The sequence below is a fragment of the Cryptomeria japonica genome, chromosome 8 (assembly GCF_030272615.1).
Source record: "Cryptomeria japonica chromosome 8, Sugi_1.0, whole genome shotgun sequence".
In the NCBI taxonomy this organism is placed as follows: Eukaryota; Viridiplantae; Streptophyta; class Pinopsida; order Cupressales; family Cupressaceae; genus Cryptomeria; species Cryptomeria japonica.
The window spans coordinates 2,618,263-2,637,398 of NC_081412.1; the positions used below are offsets into that span (position 1 = coordinate 2,618,263).

General features: G+C 35.3%; 1 protein-coding gene across 2 annotated transcripts in view; it reads right to left on the minus strand.

The window, feature by feature from the left end:
* Nucleotides 1-19,136, minus strand: part of LOC131028873 (protein ALTERED PHOSPHATE STARVATION RESPONSE 1) — a 33,389-nt gene that overhangs the window by 12,588 nt on the left and 1,665 nt on the right. For both annotated transcript variants that reach the window (XM_057959246.2, XM_057959245.2), the window contains exon 2: nucleotides 13,772-14,047. In XM_057959246.2, the coding sequence (XP_057815229.1) occupies nucleotides 13,772-14,047 (276 nt within the window). The remainder of the gene's footprint in view (nucleotides 1-13,771; nucleotides 14,048-19,136) is intronic.

Genomic DNA, 19,136 nt, shown 5'->3' on the forward strand with positions numbered 1-19,136 from the left:
AGTTATACTTTGATTGGTTACTTAACAAATCATAATCTCATTTTCTTAATGATCCTGCTGATCATTTGATAATTCTTAAACAGATGGATCATTATAATGTAACCATCTCTCCTATAGTTGACCCAATCGACCATCTTGATGATAAGTAACTTTGAATTGTTTTATCTTTGTTCTTAACAGACGTAAGTTTATTAAGTCATATAATTAATGAATACATTTCTCAATCTGATCACTGCTCATAGTCAGGTTGTTCTATTAATATCTTACTCACCTTGTATATCCTTCGATGCATTATATATTCTTTGGTTCTATGAAGTCGACCATTGCCTGATATTTGTTCATTGGTAAGTGCTGCTCTGAGTCAAGTCCTGTTTGCATATTTCTCTATACCAGATCGTGATTATTTATATCACGTTTCTTTTTACATATTCATTGATATTTAATAAATCACTTAGTAATATTCTCCACCACCTTGGTCACACATTGATGTAATATTATAAGATTAAAAAACACTATAAGGTTCATCATATTAATAATAAATATTAATTAGTTAAAAAATAATATTTAATAATTTCAAATAATCTTTTGTTTGATAATTATCATATTTATAATAATTACTTTATTTAGGATATATATATTCAAGGAGGGGACATGACACCAGCTGTCACCCAACATTCCTTCATTTTCTTCATTAACACATTTATCTTGCAACGGTTCTTATCTAAGATTGTGGTCCTCCCCTTGCTACCAGTGCCATCATCTCCTTATAATAAGGAGATTGATCCACATGGAATGCAATGCCATTGGCAAGGAAGTTTCCAATGGTATCATCTATATCATCCTTCAATTGCATATTGAAGAATTCGACTATTGGTTAGCAGCTAAACTTGTCAACTTGTGTTTCCCATAGCCTTGACTACATGGGCCCCAAAAAGGAATTTGGCATATGTGCAAAGTGGAAGTAGAATCGTGTGGCTGGCCCTAATGACCCTACAACCTGTGAAACAAAGAGGCAAATATAGGTGAAGTTGCATTGACTTCACTGACACCCCATAGCTTATATATCTCAGCTTTGCATTTCCGTTCTTCCCAAAAACATATATGCTTCCACACCTTTTCCTTGGATATGAAGGAAGTGAACATTAAATCTTATCATGTTGCCAAAAAATTCAACGGCACAAAAGTGGCACTTCCACAACCTTGTGCCCCCAAATCTCACATGCCTACTCGATAATTTTGTTGCAAACTATTTTAAAGGAGGCTTATGATCAAAAGGACCCTATCAAATGTTAGGGTTTAGGCAAATCCGGAGCAAATACAAATTAACAATTATATGCAAATTCAAATACACAAAGATGAAGAATAATACACATCACAAATAACACAAAGATTTAACATGGTTCACCCAAGGTGGGCTACATCCACAGAACACAGTCGTTCAATCTTTTCTTATTATCCAGCAAAAAACAATACAACACCATTACATTGCCCTTTTCATTCCAGCCGCTTATAGCATGCAATTTTTAGGGAAAGTCATCTTTTTAGGGCTTTTTCAAATGTCGGTTTTTCAAAAAGGAAATTGCAAAAAAAAAAATTCTCGAGGGCTACGCCCCCGAACCCCAATAAGGATACATTACGAGTGTACAGTACTTGCATGATCAATCACCGCATACCAACATCAACAATGTGTAGGGGCAATTAATGGTACTTGCAGCTGGACTTCCCATGGAACTAGAGGTTTGGATTTCATCATCATGGTCACCCCTCTCAATCTCAACCTTGCGTGCATAATCGGTTTAGTACTTTCACTGTGAACCTCAACCTCATCGTCACTAATGTCATGAGAACTCATTGTGACACTACAATAAACAATATAAAATTTATAAGTTTATAATTCTAAAATTAAAACTCAAACTATACATGCAAGTTGCAACAACACAATGCAAAGGATTAAGACACAAATTTTCTTTTTGTTTTTCTTACTTTAGGTCACACAAAGCACAAAGGTAGAGGATACACCACAAAAACAAATCATCGTTCTTAATCTTTGTCAAACAAGGATTTCACTTTTGTTTTTCTTACTTCAGGCTGCACGAAGCGCAAAAGCAAAGGATACACAAAAGTTTCAACCTAGTTTGACAAACTTGAAAATAAAATTTAAATTTCATTGTCGACTTGATGATAATATCAACAAGGAACAATGAACATTGCAATGAATCTATGAATATGTAATTGCAGCCATGTGTATGAATTGTGATTAAAATTAAATTTTAAAAATGAAATTAATAAAAAACAACAAAAATTCAAAAAACAGCCATAGAACCCTACCTTATGCTTGGAAAATCCTCCCAACTTGATGCAGAATCCCTCTCCTTCCTCTTCTTCTTGCTCCTTCTCACCCATCTTGCACTTGCAGCACTTCAATCACACTATTTTACTCGTTTGCTCCTCTTCAACCTAGCTGTTGAAATGAGTTTGTGAGTAAAAATGTGGGATTTGGGGTGTTAAATAGAGTTTAGGAGGCATTATTAGGCCCCTTGGCCATAAGGGTTTGGCCTTGGACTCTATTACCCAAAAAAAAAAATGATTTTTTTAATTTTGTCACAATTTGAGTGACTGTCCACAGGGATCTTCTAGACGTTCCTGAGACAATCGAGGGACACTTGGACATCCCAAGGTTGTCCGACAACTTGATGACATCCCCTAGGTACGTCCAATCCCCCTCTCTCGTGTCCCCATGGAACAATAATAAAATCCATTAGATATGAAAATGGGAAGAGAATGATGCACTTAAATATATTGTCTTGAGTTGAGAAATGGAGAAATGTTGCTGCAATTAGGGGGAAACAGCATGGGATAAACTGAGAAATATTGAAAGTAAAAGGAAACCACCAAAAATGCGGAGTTAAGAATGTAAATGATGTATTAGTACAAGAAATAAGGATTGATGTTGAGGAATTTGTTTTGTGTGCATGTGATTTGGTTAAGATCTGTGATAATGAATTAGTACACCTCCAAACTATAGTCCGTCCAATCAAAATGATGAAAAAGCTTGTATGATACATGGCAACAGCAGGATGAGAAGCAATGCACAGAGATGGCCTGAGGTTGAAAGCAATAAAACACTAATTCAAGATTTGGCCAACCCAGAGAGTTCAATCACAAACCAGCTCTTGATGAAGTGTGCCATTGTCTCTAGAGAATAAAGTCTACATTTACACATTATAATTTGTACTTTTTATGTCATTTTTTGAAGGTGCAGGTATGTATCTGTTCTTCATTGTACATGGTATGTAAACAACAGGATTCTCAGACAAATCATGGTTTATTTGGATACTCTAGCAATTCTTGCATATGCTAAGGAGGTGAAAGCAGGAATTTCCTCTAATATAATAGATCCATAAATCTATTAAATCAAAATCATTCATTCAAGCTAGACACAAGCATTTCTAATTTCTGGTTTTCTTAGGAACCTGTTTCAAAGACATTCAACCTCTTAAAAATTGAGACAAAGGTTACATTTATAAACAGTTGATATTATTGAATAAAGCTAAATTCAAGCATACCTAATTTCAGCTATACTAGAGCCACTGTTTCAGATAGTCTGACCCATTCCAAATCACGAAGAAAATTGCATATTTTCGCAAGTTTCTCAACTTGATTCTCACTATTAAAATTGTTGAAAAAACCAAAGGTTAACTAAACTGTCATGTATCACCTTTGATTACTATTGTCCTTAAGATAGCTACCAAACTTATCTACTCTCTAATTGATCACAACACACCACTTCACCATAATATGAAGCCAACAAAGATAACAATGAAAAGATGTAACTTATCATGAACCTGCTCACCACCTGCCTAGCTCTGGTTATGCTTCCACTCTGTTGTAGGTTCACCCTTGCCACTGAATGCTCCATCCCTCTTGCCTGTGCTCATTTTCTAACTCTGCTGTCAGAATTTAATTTTGTAGCTGACTTGGATTCTGTTGTTGACATTTTTCTACGCAAACCAATTCCCTGCAAGCTATTCCTACGGTTCTGTTGTGACATTTTCACGCATTGCCCCATTGCAAATGGGGACCCCCACTTTTTCGCTTTTTAGGGTAGATGTTTTGCTTAGATTGCCTTGGTTTAGCAGTAGTTTCCTAGTTTTAGCCTTTGCTTATGAGAGAGTGTCATGTCAAAATGCAAAAGAGTGTTAAAATTGCAAGGAAATGATCCTAAGTGTCAAGTCACTTTAACATGTCAGTTTGTCCTTGTGAACATAAAACTTCCACTTTCCCTTTAAATTTGAGCAAAAATGATTAAAATATGCTGCAAGTTGAAGTGAATTTTGTGTGAAAATGCTAAAAGGTCCCTATAGGAGTCGTTTTTCCACTCCTAAAAGGTGAAATGAACCCAAAAATGCACAAAGTCCCGATGGACTTAGATTTTCCACCCTTGAAAACTGGGAAAATTCACAAGTCCCAATGAAAATAAAATTTCCACTACATGGAGATTGATGAAATTGGGTGAGTTTGGACTTTAAAAGCGTGAAAATCAACAAAGTCCCAATGGAGGACATTTTTCCCCTCCATTATGAGCACCAAATTACCTATTTTGAGTTTGAGACGTGTTTGGAATGTTTAGTCCTGATGAGGGTCATTTTTCCACTTGGAAAGAAAATTTACGAGGCAAAAACTACATTAGTCTCGATGACCCATGTTTTTCCACTCCTAGGACTTAGTTAATAAAGGAATGAAGATGTCTGGATGGAAAGTCCCGATGACCTTGGATTTTCCACTTAGAAAAGAGCAATGAGTTCATAAGGACAAAGAGTCCCAATGGAGGTCGGATTTCCACTCTAGGGTCTTAGCTTACAAGGAGGTAAAGTGAGTGGAATGTGGCGAGTCCCAATGACCAAGGAATTTCCACCTTAAATGCAAAAGTCCCTATGGACTTCGATTTTCCACTTCAAGCAATATTTTGTCCCACATGAATCACGATGTTGTAGGAAGTGGAGGAAAAGTGAATACAGCTGCAAGTGGGTGAATGAGTTAAAGTAATACAGGTATTGATTAGTCCCGATGACCACCGAATATCCACTCAAGGACAAATCAAGCAAATCTTTTTACAAGGAATGAAGTGTCCCAATGGACCTCGATTTTCCACTAGGCTAATATGACATTTATCCCACATTCATTGTTGAGGGGAACAAAATGAGGTAAGAATGAATAAACATGCAAGTGGGTGAACAAATAATGTAAGTGTTTCAAAGATAAATTTGTCCTTATGCCCATCAATTTTCCTACCTTGCTGGTTTAACATTTTAATATCCCACATTCGCTGTGTGGTGACAATGAAAGGTGAAATATGAATAAAAACACAGGCCAGCAAGCAGTTTAAGATCATTAAATCGCTGATTCAAGGTTGGGCGAGCTGGAAAAAGGAGGATTAGGATCGCCTAAGGTGATAGGCCATATTGTGCCACCATTAAAGAGGAGATTGTGCCTCCATGAGAAACATTTTGCAACCCAGCTGAAGACGCTATTGCTGGCTGAGAACAACATCACCAGCCATTATTACAAGGGGAAATCGCACCATTTTCAGCCAACTGAACACAGATTACATCAGCAACATGAATGACACAAGTGGAAGGATGACGTTCAGCTGATTTCTGAGACATTTTCAGACTTTTTATATTCAGAAATCAGACTTGGACAGCAAACTGGGTTGCAACATTATTCAATTTTCTGAGTTGAGAGGGCATTTTCAGACTTACAAACTAAAATCAGGGCTTTCTTCAGTCTGGACAATGAATCCCGATGAGGGTCAAATTTCCACGAGGGCAGAATTACAAAGGAAGAGCATAAGTCATCAGGAATAAGGAGTCCCTATGGAGTTCAAATCTCCACTCCAAGGGTAAGGCATCAAAATGAAGTACAATTTGCGAAGAGCAAGGAATCCTTATGACCTTTGAATTTCAATCATGAGAAAATGATCATGAAGACAGTGATAAATTTCAAGGACTGAATTAGTCCCTAGAAGGATTGATTTCCCACCAAGGTTGAAACAAGGTTTATCCCATAGGTGTTTGATTCAATATTTGTTTGTTTTGCAGGTCTGCTACAAGGAAGGGAAGCATGATGATCAAGGCTTGAGGTGCAAGAGGATGCAGTTTGCAGGGATACCAAGGGCTCAACACTTCGAAGCAGCAAATGATGAAGGATCAGCTCCAAGATGACTCTACAAGCATATTGCAAGGACAACATCACAAATGCAAATGAGAAAGATCAGCATTTCAAGGATGGGAAGAGGATTTCAAGACAAGGATTTCAAAATGTAAAGATGAGGACTAGCTCAAACATGAAGAAAACTTCACTATGATGGTGAACAAATGAGGGAATGACAAATCCAAGACATGATCACAAGGAATTCCAAACATCATCAAAATGTTCAAGGCAAATTGATCAAGTCTACAATGCAAGCTGAGGTGGTATCCCAGTCACCATTCGTCCAATCAAAGGGTACCAAATCAGCATTCATTCAAAGATGTAACAAGTGACATGTGGCGCTACATCAAATACTATTTATCTTACCTATCCTCATCTCTCATTGACCAATGTAATGGTGGTTGTAACAAACCCTAATTAGGGTTTCTATCTTTTGATCTTGGCCATTGATTGTGAATCAATCTGATCCGTTCATTGTAATGAGATCTCAATATAAGGCTCAGTGCTCTCATTTGAAAAGGTTGATGTTAGAAGAGTTGAAGAATAGTTGCGAAGGCAATTAGAAATTAGAAGCTAGAGTAGAAGTAGATTAGGAGAGATCGTAAAGATTGTTGCCAAGATTTTGTTGCAAGAAACATATTGTTTTTTCATTGAAGTTATGGTGAATTTTGTAAGTTGATTCAACATGTTGCATGGTCTCTACTTCTCATTTGTTTTAATGTTGGTTAATTGAATGAAAGATTTTGTGAATGATTAATGGTGAATTCGCATATCCATACTACTAGTAGTTTGTTGATTGTAAACTTGCCTTGCATGGTTAACTAGAATCCTTATTTAAGCTTAACTTCAATTGCTATTCACACATTGATATGCATTGCCTTGCTGGTGTCTATGTTGTTGGTGGTAATTTGAGCATCATACATTTACCTTAGAAGATTGCACTAGCTTTGTGGAGTTGTTCATTGATGTCAAAGCAAAGTCTCGTAGAATCTCACCAAATCATTCACTACTTCTTACATTCCTAGAAGTAGATTAGTCTTCCTAAACCCTTCCCTTTTGTCCTTTTTTTCAATTCAAATTAGTTTAGGAGAGGAAGCATCTCAAGATTGCAATATCAGATGATCAAGTTCCAACAACATTCAAGCATTCCAAGTACAACATAAGTCCCCTTGGATTACCAGCAAACACATTCCCAATTGAGCTTATCCACGAGTCAAGACCTGCTAGTGGAAACCTTGGAGTCTTCCAATTGATCACATAGCTTAGCATTTGGGAAGATTTTGTTGAAGACAGGATAAGTTACTTTCGTATTTTATTCTGTGTTTGAGGTGCATACAAAAAACACAAACGGGTTCATGAAACTGTAGATACTTCAGTGAGTCGTGTGCTACTGCTTTGTGGTTTCTGGATTTTTCAGACGATTATCAGATTTGTTTCTAACTTTCTACAACCTTCACCAATTCAACAGGGTCAAGATTGTTGAAGAATAGCGTCAATCAGTAATCTGATCTGACTGAGTCATCTAAACAACTTAGTTTACTGATTAATTATATTGTTATAATGAAATAATAATTAATGTGCATTGTATTCAAATCAACTATTATATGATTTGATTCTTTGAGATAATTAACATATTATCAATTAATATATTAATCGATTCTATGTAATGCGTATTACATATGAATCGATTCATATATTAATCGATTCTATGTAATGTCAAAGTGTGAATCAATTCCTTGTTAATCCATGTTAACTAATTAATCTTTGACGTGTTAATACATGAACCAATTCAATGATTAAACATTTTGTCTTAACTTGCTGTTAGACGTGTTTTGTCTAATCGACTTTGGAAGAGTCGTGTTGGCTATGAAAGTCGTTTTGGTTGGATTAGTTACTATGCTACGTATATATGTTCAATCTCTCCCTCAACTTTGACAAGGAGAACAGCAGCAGATAAAAGTATTACATTTCTGTCTTACATTCCACATATTCAAACCGTACAAAATCAACAGCAGTCCGTGACCTCTGATATTGTCTTCACAATTATCAATCAAATTGAATTCTCTCTTTTGTGTCGTGATTCATCTGTTTACTGCAGATCATCATTAAGGCAGATTGAACTTATATGTTTGAACTGCATAGATTCTATCCTAAGAGGAAGAACTTGTTCATAACTTCATAGGCAACTAAAATTGAAATTATAATCTGATCACCAAAATTTAACAAAGATTACCATAGAAAAACCCAGTACGAAAAAATTGAACAATCAGATTACCATGGAAAAACCTGGTACCCAAAAATCGGACAATCACTTCCAAAACGTCAATGCTGCAGCTGTGTACAAGAATTTCCAAAATTAAGGAATTAAATTCCAAACAAATTTCACTCCGCTAAAAACTAAGTTACCGGTTCGGGTTTGAGGACGCAAACTCAGTTCGTGGGTTCGTGCAAATTTTTTTTGCCTTTTGGGCTCGTGGGTTGGGTCAGTCCATATATATATATAAAGTAACATACAAAATTACAAATCTTTTTGCTGTGGATATCATTGGTTAGGTCCCATAATATGCAGAGTCATTTTATACAACACCACATATAGGCACAATTTTTTTCGGTAAGGTTCAATTTTTTATTTGAAATAGAGGAAAATCTCAAAGATGGCTTAGGATCAAGGTTATCGGATACACCACCCTCCTCCCCCAGTACGCATATTGCCATTTGTTTCGTATCTGGGTGAAAATTATATCCTACCATCGGCTGGGAACTTGTCCATTGTTTGGAAATTGATTATGTGTCTTCAGGCCTTGCTCAAGTTATAAATGATTTTGCAGAGTTTATTTTCTTTATCATTGCATTGATCGGTTCCCCTATGCAAATGTGGACTGGGTTCGCGCGGGTACGACCAGGGTTCACCCCAGGGCCTAGGGGTGGCCTAGGGGTGAACCTTGGTCGCACCCGTTGAGAACCCAATGTGAAGCAAAACCCAATATCAAAGTCTAAAAACTTTAGAGAAGGATAGCATCATTTAATAATTTATGGTCACGTATCTTTCTGCTTGAGCAATCTCATGCCTCTTCTACCATAACTACACATTTCAGCAACTCTAGATGACCGTTACCTTGATCTTTCCTTGGTCTTTAGCGTCCCAATTATTAAGTCCTCAAAACCTACGTTAGTTTTGTTTTATATAAATGTATATATATATATATATGTGTGTGGATATTCCTACTGGACCATTTTTGTCATTTTTTATATGGGTTTTTCCTATATTTAAGGGATTTTGTCTTTAGTGATGTGGCTAGGATTTTTATTATAATATACTTTTAGACTATTGTTCACCTCATTTGTCTTTTAGCTAAAGAATCTTTGGATTGTGTTGGTGTTGGAAATAAGCCACACCCGGACCAACAATGGACCTGGCTCGGATACCATGTTGAGACATGGACCAGCTAGGACTCGAGTCCTAGCTGGGCCATGTCTCAACAGATTGTAACTCCTTTCTTAGGTATCATTATATTCCTTACAAGGCATATTCAAGTACAACTCCTTTCTTGGGTATAACCATATTCCTTAAAAAAAATATTGCAGTGCAACTCCTTTTTCTTTGTACATGTGTGCTCACCTCTTATCAAGAGAAACAGGACACATAGGCAGACACTAAAGCAAGGTAGCAAAATATAAAGGCAAGTTACGTGCATAATTTTTCTTTTCACCTTTATAAAATAGAGGTCCCCTTCCCTTTCTTCATTGGAGGTAAATCTTATTAGTTTGAAACACATTAATTTTAGTGGAGGAATTGTAAGAATTGCACGAGTTTAAGTTGTCGTCTTCATTAATACACTTGATGCTTTCTTTCTATCATATCGTTTTCCCAATTCAAGATAAGATTTTAATTTTCTTGATTTATTTTATGTTGCCTATGATTCAATGATTAGTAGTCGATGTTGGCATAATAGTTATCTAATAATCACACACCCACTCTCAAATGCTTTCATTGTTGCATATCATTTTCTGCCTACCTCCTATGATTGTTGTACACATTGAGGACAAAGCTTACTTTGGTCTCAATCCAGAGATTTCCCACTACGCTTTCGTGAATCATCCTCCTCGATGACTTTAACGGTTGCCCATTCATAATCTTGTCGATGACAAGTTTTGTCTTTGAGAGTTAGACACAAATAAGTTTGGCTTATCGAGGACTTCGGCTAGCACAAGGTACTGTCACTACTTGCGAGAATCACCTTCTACCACTAGAAGAATCTTAGAACCTCCACATTCTTAACAAAACCTACTACTTTCTTGGTTTTCATAATATTTACTTGCTTCCCTCATCACTATGGTGCTAGCATTGTTGATTATGATCTCATTAGGAAATCTTTCATTTCTCATATTTAGGGCCTTTTTGTCTCATCTCTACTCTCTTCGACTAACCATGTCATTTTGACCTCCATTTTTGTCATGCCATTCCTCCTATCCCTTTCCACCCTTTATTGCTACAATCTGTCATTCTACTTGACTCTAACTTCATGATTCTACCCTATGAATTGTTGGTTTAAAAATGTGTGAGGACTTGCATCAGATACTTCACATTATCCTTGTCCACAATCCTCACTCTATTTTTACAACCCATGGACACTATTGCAATCTCCTCCATTGTAAGAGACATGTGTTTCTTGTGTCAAGGCAGAATAACCCCCTTGCTACCCTTCATCACTCCCCTAAGATCCTTTTGTGTACCCTTCCATCAATTCTCCATGTTAGATTGTTGAAATGTTTCCTTAATTCCTAATGAAGTCTCTATTAGTAGGTTGGCACCTAATGCAAGGGCGTCTGGCTTGAAGACAATCCTACATCTACGAAAATAAAATATCCTCCTCACTTTTGTTTATTTTCCATCCTTGCTTTGTGTTTGTGGTTGCAAGTTTTATTGTTGGTCACCTAGGTCGATTTTCATTTAATCTTGTTCCTAGACACTCCAATATAAAGGTGGTGGACTTTTTAAATTTTCAAGTCTAGTGTATAGGCATATGCCTAGACAATGGTGTGTACCAATACAAAGGAGGAAATTTTGTTGTCAACTTGCCTAGTGTTCAAGCATGCTTAAGCACATGCCAATACAAAACAAAAGAAAATATCGACCCATATTCGAGTGTACTTAAATAGGGACATGCCTATACAAAGACCAATGAACCAATAGATTTTCAAAGTTCTGCAAGGATTAGTCATGATCAGAATAAAAGATGCAAAATCATCAATGTCATCTAGAGCCATTTGACAAAAATTCTTTTTTTAGCCAACACTATAAATAGTATGTGTTGTAAATAGCTTTGATTGAAAATAGCATTGTTCCATCCCTGTATTTTTGCAATAAGGAAATTTTTAGGACTCGAGAACTTGGGAGATACGTACCCCCATCCCCAAAGCCCATCCCCCGCATCCCTCAATCCCAAGACTCTATGGAACATAGGAAAATAGTAAATCCCTAGAAATTCTCTTCTTTTTGGAAATAGTGATGATTAAAAATAGCTCACCATTTTCAAAAAAAATGCATATCAAAGCATTTATTAATTTAAACTCAAGCTATTTATAGCTTGTGCTATTTTTAGCAATCTCTAGTTTTAACACATTGAGTCTATGTTATATTTAGCATTCACTATTTATAGTTCAAAGTTAGCTATTTTTAGATCATCTATCTCATCATGCACAAGATGAAAGCTTTAAGAAATAATAGTAACATTTTGGTTTTCCGCTGAACTAACAATCAAATAATTGTAATTTTAGAATTAATAGATGAGATAATTTGTGATAATATTTGCCTAGCGCCCAACCCGCCTTACCTTGGACTTACTTATTGCCAAGTTGGGGTAGGAAGGGGCGAGCTAAGGCAAGACTAATCGTCTCGAGATGCACGCAATCACCCGCAAACCACATGCATCGGGTAAGCCCAGGCCTCAAAATAGAACCTAGAACCAATGGGGAGCAAACCCACGACCCAAGCCAACTCTGCTACCTGTGCAGGTTAGTGACCTTCTAAATGTACTTCGTTTTCACTATGATGGTGCTTTACAATAGTAAGATAGCAAAGCAAAATTTAAAGACTCTCTTGCCAAACATATTTAGAGGCTAAAGTAGAATATCTTTAATTTTGCCTACGACCATTCATACCAAGTTGAGGACACTTCCGTATTTGCACACATTTGAATAGCTAACATTAAAAAAAAATTATGTGTTTCCTAGAAACCTTTTGTGCCAAGTTTAAAAAATCATGTGTTTGCATTCATACCAAGTTGAGGAAACTTCCGTATTTGCACACATTTGAATAGCTAACATTAAAAAAATTATGTGTTTCCTAGAAACCTTTTGTGCCAAGTTTAATCAGTATGCTTCACAATATCTGTTATATTTGCAGACATTCATATTTTTCAAAACAAATATTTATACTAAGAAATACAGTATTATTAAGGCTTGCCATCATCATGGGACAAATTGTAACAGATATCTCTCAGAACCTGACATTTAGACAATTTATGACTGACCTCCCACCCAATACGATATCATACAAGGTTTGTCATCATCACACAAAAAATTGTGACAGATATCTCTACAACCTGATATCATCTTTAGACAATTTAACAGAGAACTCCAACTTGATCAGTCCAAAGCTAAGTTGCAGAATTGGGTTTGGAGAAGGGAACGGGTACGTGGGTACGAAATGCCAGTACAGCATAAAATTTCTTGGGGTTTGGGTACGTTTTCGGTAATATATATATATATATCTGAAAAATAGAATTGAGTTTAAAATGTCATATACCAATACATATGCTAAACAAAACCATTACAAATTTCAAATTTTGGAACATAACATACTAATTTAAATTCAGTTTTCAATATCAAAAAGATCAAACTAGAATCACTAAACAAGTAAACATTTTGGAAACATTTCGGCATCTACAAACACAAACCCCTGACTCACCCACAGGAGATTAATTTCAGAATCTGATTCTGGTACGTTTTGTACCCGGAATCGTCCAAAAAATCCCACAATTCCTCAACTTAGGTCCAAAGTACAAAAAGCATAGAAATAAAGCAGCATTTAACTGACATTTGATAATATATACCTGAAAGCACATCAAATAACTTTAATTTGTTCAGCAAGCGTTTAGACAGGAATTGAAAGCTCCAAAAATTAACTTTCTACATATAAAAAACATAAAACTAAAGGTATTCTTCTGTAAATTAGAGATTTCTGAATATAATATACCTGTAGTTTTACTGATATTTTGTGGTATTTACATAAAAATCTATCACTATTCAGTTTTCTGAAATGGGATCACATATCGGTAACTTAATACACACCAAAATGCTAATTGATCTTTTAAACACAATACACTTCAAATAAAGAGCATATTTTCCTAATATTTTGATAACAAAAAATTCTTCGAGACCTTTACATCTGTGAATCAGCTTCATTTTTAGTAACAAAACCAAATTAAAATCCAAAAGCTTATCAGAATTTTGAATACAATAAAAAGTCCTCTTTCAAAAACAAAATAAAATATACCTTTGTTATCTGCAAAATTGGAGTGATAATGTAAGCGATTGGCCTCCAGCATCTTAGACACTTCCTGGCCACTCTCAGAAGCCTTAAGAAACTGATCATCAATTTCCTGCAAAACCTCTAGAAGATCTTTTCCACCACCATCTTTAACACCTCCCTTTGAAACAGTTAATGACATTGGCATCTCCTCCTTTCTCACAACAGCTGGTTCAGCTACCTTGTTACTATGATTCCTTTGTACAATTTTCTCTGGTGTCTTGGCAGGTGAATCATGGGCATCTGTAACAACAAGAAAACAAATTTAAGGGGTGGAGATTCTTTTACAAGTACTTAATGTAAAACATTCCTGAATATACTTGCATGAATGTGCCTACTTCAGATAGCATAAAGATGTATGTGTGGGTTTTATCAAGGAATATCTCAGACAACAAATGTGTCATACAAAAAATCTCATTTTTTCTAGATAAGTGTGGTCGGTTAACCTTTCAGGTTCGAAAACAAGAAACTTATGAATTGTTCAGTAATTGTCACACAAAAAAACATGGGAAGAATAATATCCAAAATATCTGCCTCTGGAAACTTGTAAAACCTAAGAAATAAAAAACGTGTAGAAAACTTGTAGTGGTTGTGGTCAGTGAAAAAAATACAGATTCGCTGATCTAATTTTCAAAATTTCAGTTGAATTGTTGAATTGGCCAATAGTAGCCCCCTAGATATTATCTGCATTCAATTAGATATTTAATTTTCAAGAATTACTATTATCTGCAATTGCCAATCAAGGAAAACAGGACGGCAATTCTTGAAAAACAACCATCTAAAAAGTCTTCATGCAGAAATTTGGGAAACTCAAAGAATATGCATACATTTTAGACAAAATTTGAGTACTGGTCCATGAAAAATTTGCTTACTGGACTGGCTGATCCATTTTTTTTTTAATTGGTCACAAAATTAGCTAATTGGCCAAAAATGCCTACAATGAATTAGACAATTGATCGATATGTAAAAAACAGCCCATAAAGATTACCAACGCTGTGCTTATCAACAAGAATCTAAGAATAATTCAACGGATTTTTCAAAATATTATTGGAAAAGCTCAGTTTTTAAATGAATTGCCACACACTAAGTCTGCTTCTGAGTATTAAATAGAACTTATAATCTATGTGTGTATATTTTTAGCCAATGTGGCAAATCTAGTAAAAAAAATTGACTGATTGTTTAAAGTTCTATGATATAATAAGATTTGTTATAAAATAAGAAATGCACGTCTCACAGACCAATACTGCTAGAATATCACTAGTACATAAATATTATTTTGTGAGCCAGGGAAAGTTTTAAAAAAAAATTTAAATCTTTTCTTTCTTTAAGTATGTAGTCTTAAATTAATTTTGAATAAAAATCATACAGTTTAGCATCAATATCTAGCAAAATAAAAGAAAATGTTTACAGCTGATTTTGAAATAATTTGCTATATATTTGGTTCTTCAATAAAATTTAACTAAGTTATTTCAAAAAAGTATGCATTAGAGAATAATCATAGGGAAGAACCATGTAATTTGTGATTATGCCTAGCAACTGTTGCCTAGGAGGTCCAATTTTTACTTTTTCCATTCATCAGAAAGCTCCTGCAGAGCTCTACATATTAGGACATGTTTTGTCTGATTGTGATCAAAATTCTTGTAATTTACTTTGAAAATCATAGTTGCTTTCATTGTCATAGAATCGATCCTTTGTTTTTGCCTTGAATATCTTTTTTGCAACTAAGACATAAAGATTGTAAAACTATACTAACATAAAATGCCATACTGTCTTTGCTGGAGGATATCTAATTTGGTGCAAACTTCAGTTTACAAGAGGTTCACAAGGCTGCAAAACCTCATGTCCTTCCTATTTGAGGAGAGAGGTTTCACAATCGAAGTTCTGATTTTTATTGCTTAATTTCAAGAGGTGAAATCTTTGCCATCTTGTGCTCGTTTTTGAAGCAATTTTTCTCAAAGTAAGAAATTTTCTGTGCACTTCACAGTGGTGTAGACAAATTATGCATTTGATGCCACAATTTCACTTTGAATATCATAGCTGCTTTCTATATAGACTCTAGATGGGTTCTTTGGGATGTATGTTACACTCTTACTGATCTATAAAGTATCATGGGGTGGTTTCTTGTGTTTTAACTTTTGATCACAACCTTCATGCATGTGTACTTTGCTATTGCAGAGTTATTTTAAATTGCAGTTACCAGCTAATGCGATTTATATCACACTGTTAACATTTAGGTGCATGCATTGCCATACCTTTCTCTACTCAACATTACGTGTACTGATGTGCTATTTGTAATATGGCTAATGCTTCTTTGGCTTCATTTTGAGTGAACCACATACCTATTCTTTTTTCCTACATACTAAACAACTGCAATGGATAGTTAGTGTTAAAACTTGAACCAGAATATAGAAAACTGAAACAAGATACACAGAATTTATCCTGGGAAAACCCTCCACTTGAGGGTGAAAAGACCCAGCCCACAAAAATAATATCTTTATTGAGTTCTCTAAAACAAATACAAGAATTATTGATGACTTCAATCGACACTCAATAAGCTTGAGATACTTCCTTTACAGATACAACTTCTAGACTATAGAAACTATTAGAATATTTAATTATATTTTAGTCACCTATATTTAGTTCCTTGTTTAATGGTCATTTAGCTTTTTAGTTAATTAGCTTTTAAGCTTTATTTAGCATTTAGCTTTTTCTTTTCAGTTAATTAGCTTTTAAGCTTTATTTAGCGTTTAGCTTTTTAGTAGTTCACTTTAAACGACTTGTTCTTAATTTAGAACGCCGTCTTGTAATCTCTATATATACGCTTGTATATTGTTGAATAGATTATCCGATTATTGAATCATTCATTCAATTTATTTTTCCTGGTATCAGAGCATGGAAATTAAAAATTTCGAAAAATTTTTGTTATTAAAATTTTTCGAAGTTTTTATTGAAGAGATTTTTTTTTAAAACTGTTTTTTTTTAAAAGCAGCTTTTTTTCTCTTCCTGGGCAGTTTTTTTTTGCAAGTTGAAAATTTTCCTAGGGTTTCTGCAATTTTCGACTAGGGTTTTGACCCTTTAGTTCAAGTCGAAATTTTATTTTGCTTGCAGATTCTTGGTGGGTTTTTTGAGACCTCAACTGGGTCGCCATCAGATTTTTTGGGTGCATCGTTTTCTGTGCCTCGATTTTTGAGCCATCAGATCTGCATTTCGTTTTCAGATTCTTGGTGGGTTTTTCGAGAGCTTTTTTGGATTGGTCTCAGATTTTTCTGGGTGTCTCGTTTTACATGCCTCGAATTTTGTGCCAGCAAATTTGCCTTGGTAAAAACAGTTCACAATTTCTGCTATTTCTGTGGACATTGGGATTTTTACTGTTTTTTTTGGCACCATTTATGCTGTTTTAAGTTTGCAGAAATTTTTTAATTTCTGGGTTTCTTCCAAACCTTGAAATTCGCACCTTAGAATTTGTGCCAGAATTCTCCTCCAAAGTTTCAAATTTTTTGTGCAGCTGCTTCTATTCTAATTTTTGAATCAGACTCTTTTGTCTCATGCTTTCACTAGGTTGACCTCGTTCAACCTCCATTTTCGTGATGGCATCTTTGACCAACATCATGTTGGAACACAGACAGAAGTTCAACAACTACCACAACACTTGGAAACAGTGCATGTTCACGATATCTGAAGATCGTTGCCTTGATCAGATTGATTTAGGCCAGCCCTCGTCTTACAGGTCCCAGGGTTTTCACTATTTTTTCCTGAAAAAGTGTCTGTCGGTTTTTTGATTTTTTTCACAACAAATCATGGGAGGGTTTTCACGATTTTTTCCTCAAAAATTGTTCACGGGGTTTAGAATTTTCCCTTAAAAATTATCTCATCTGTATTTCACGATATTTGCATAAGATTTTAATTATCTGGGTTTTACCCTTTTTTTTCACAAAAACGATGATTTGTAACCTCAGATTTCTTGGTTTTTCGATTTTCTCCTCAAAATCGTAAATTCTCTTTTTGAGGGTTCCTATTTCAGGGTTTGACTGTTTTTTCCTCAAAAATTGTGCTTTGTTGCAGTCAGTTTGGGTCGCACCTGCCAGGGTGAACATCTACAACCAACCGTGGTATCTTGCAGTTAGTTTTGGAGTTGGTACTCTTCTACAAAAGGGTTTGCTGATTTTTTCCTCAAAATCATTGTTTCAGGCTTCAGTAATTCGTGTGTGCCAGATCTCTAATTCGCGTGTGAAGGTTACATTAGCTTGGATGGCTTTTGGTATTCTTGGTCATTAACACTTTTCAGATCCAAGGAGGGTCTCCACCACAGCAGAGTGTTCTTTTCATTTGTGATCAAAAGACCTACAATGTCTTTTGTAGGGTAGTTAGTAGATAGAATGACCATTAAGGGAGGGTATTAGAATATTTAATTATATTTTAGTCACCTATATTTAGTTCCTTGTTTAATGGTCATTTAGCTTTTTAGTTAATTAACTTTTAAGCTTTATTTAGCATTTAGCTTTTTCTTTTTAGTTAATTAGCTTTTAAGCTTTATTTAGAGTTTAGCTTTTTAGTAGTTCACTTTAAACGACTTGTTCTTAATTTAGAACGTCGTCTTGTAATCTCTATATATACGCTTGTATATTGTTGAATAGATTATCCGATTATTGAATCATTCATTCAATTTATTTTTCAGAAACAAACTAGTGACAGCCTCTCGAAACTCACAGGACTGAGTACAAAAATGTGATTCTCATAACAAGTAATAACGATACCACTCTCAGATCAATATTCACAATATAAAGACTCAAGAAGAGTTACTGATTTTTCACAAAGAGTCTCTGATATTTTCTATATACTGAGATACTAAATATAATATCTTTCTTCGATGATATATCTATATACCTATGATCCGTAATAATATGCCTCTTATAAGAGGTGAAAGAATCACCGGTGCAAAGTCTCATCGCATACCCCATAAGTCAACCATTACTCTTCACGAAGGGAAAAACATGAGCCACGCATAATGAGCAGTTACACCACCGACAAGAGGGGAAGGCAATGGACGAAATACACACGGAATAGGAATGGATGCCAACACAATATAACTCCACATCGGACAGAAACAGCTGCCATCGCAGGACACAAACACAAACGGCAACCACTAATACAAAGATGAAGAAGATGCCTTGAGAAGTTTCGCACATAAGAAATCGGAGCTTGAATGGATCACAGATAGAAGAAAGCTCTCGCAGCTACAGGAACATCAACAGTTAACCATACACACTATTGAGAATGATACACTGGATTCCTTTTTATGGAAGCTTTACACTTGGTTTCATATTTGTGGAAG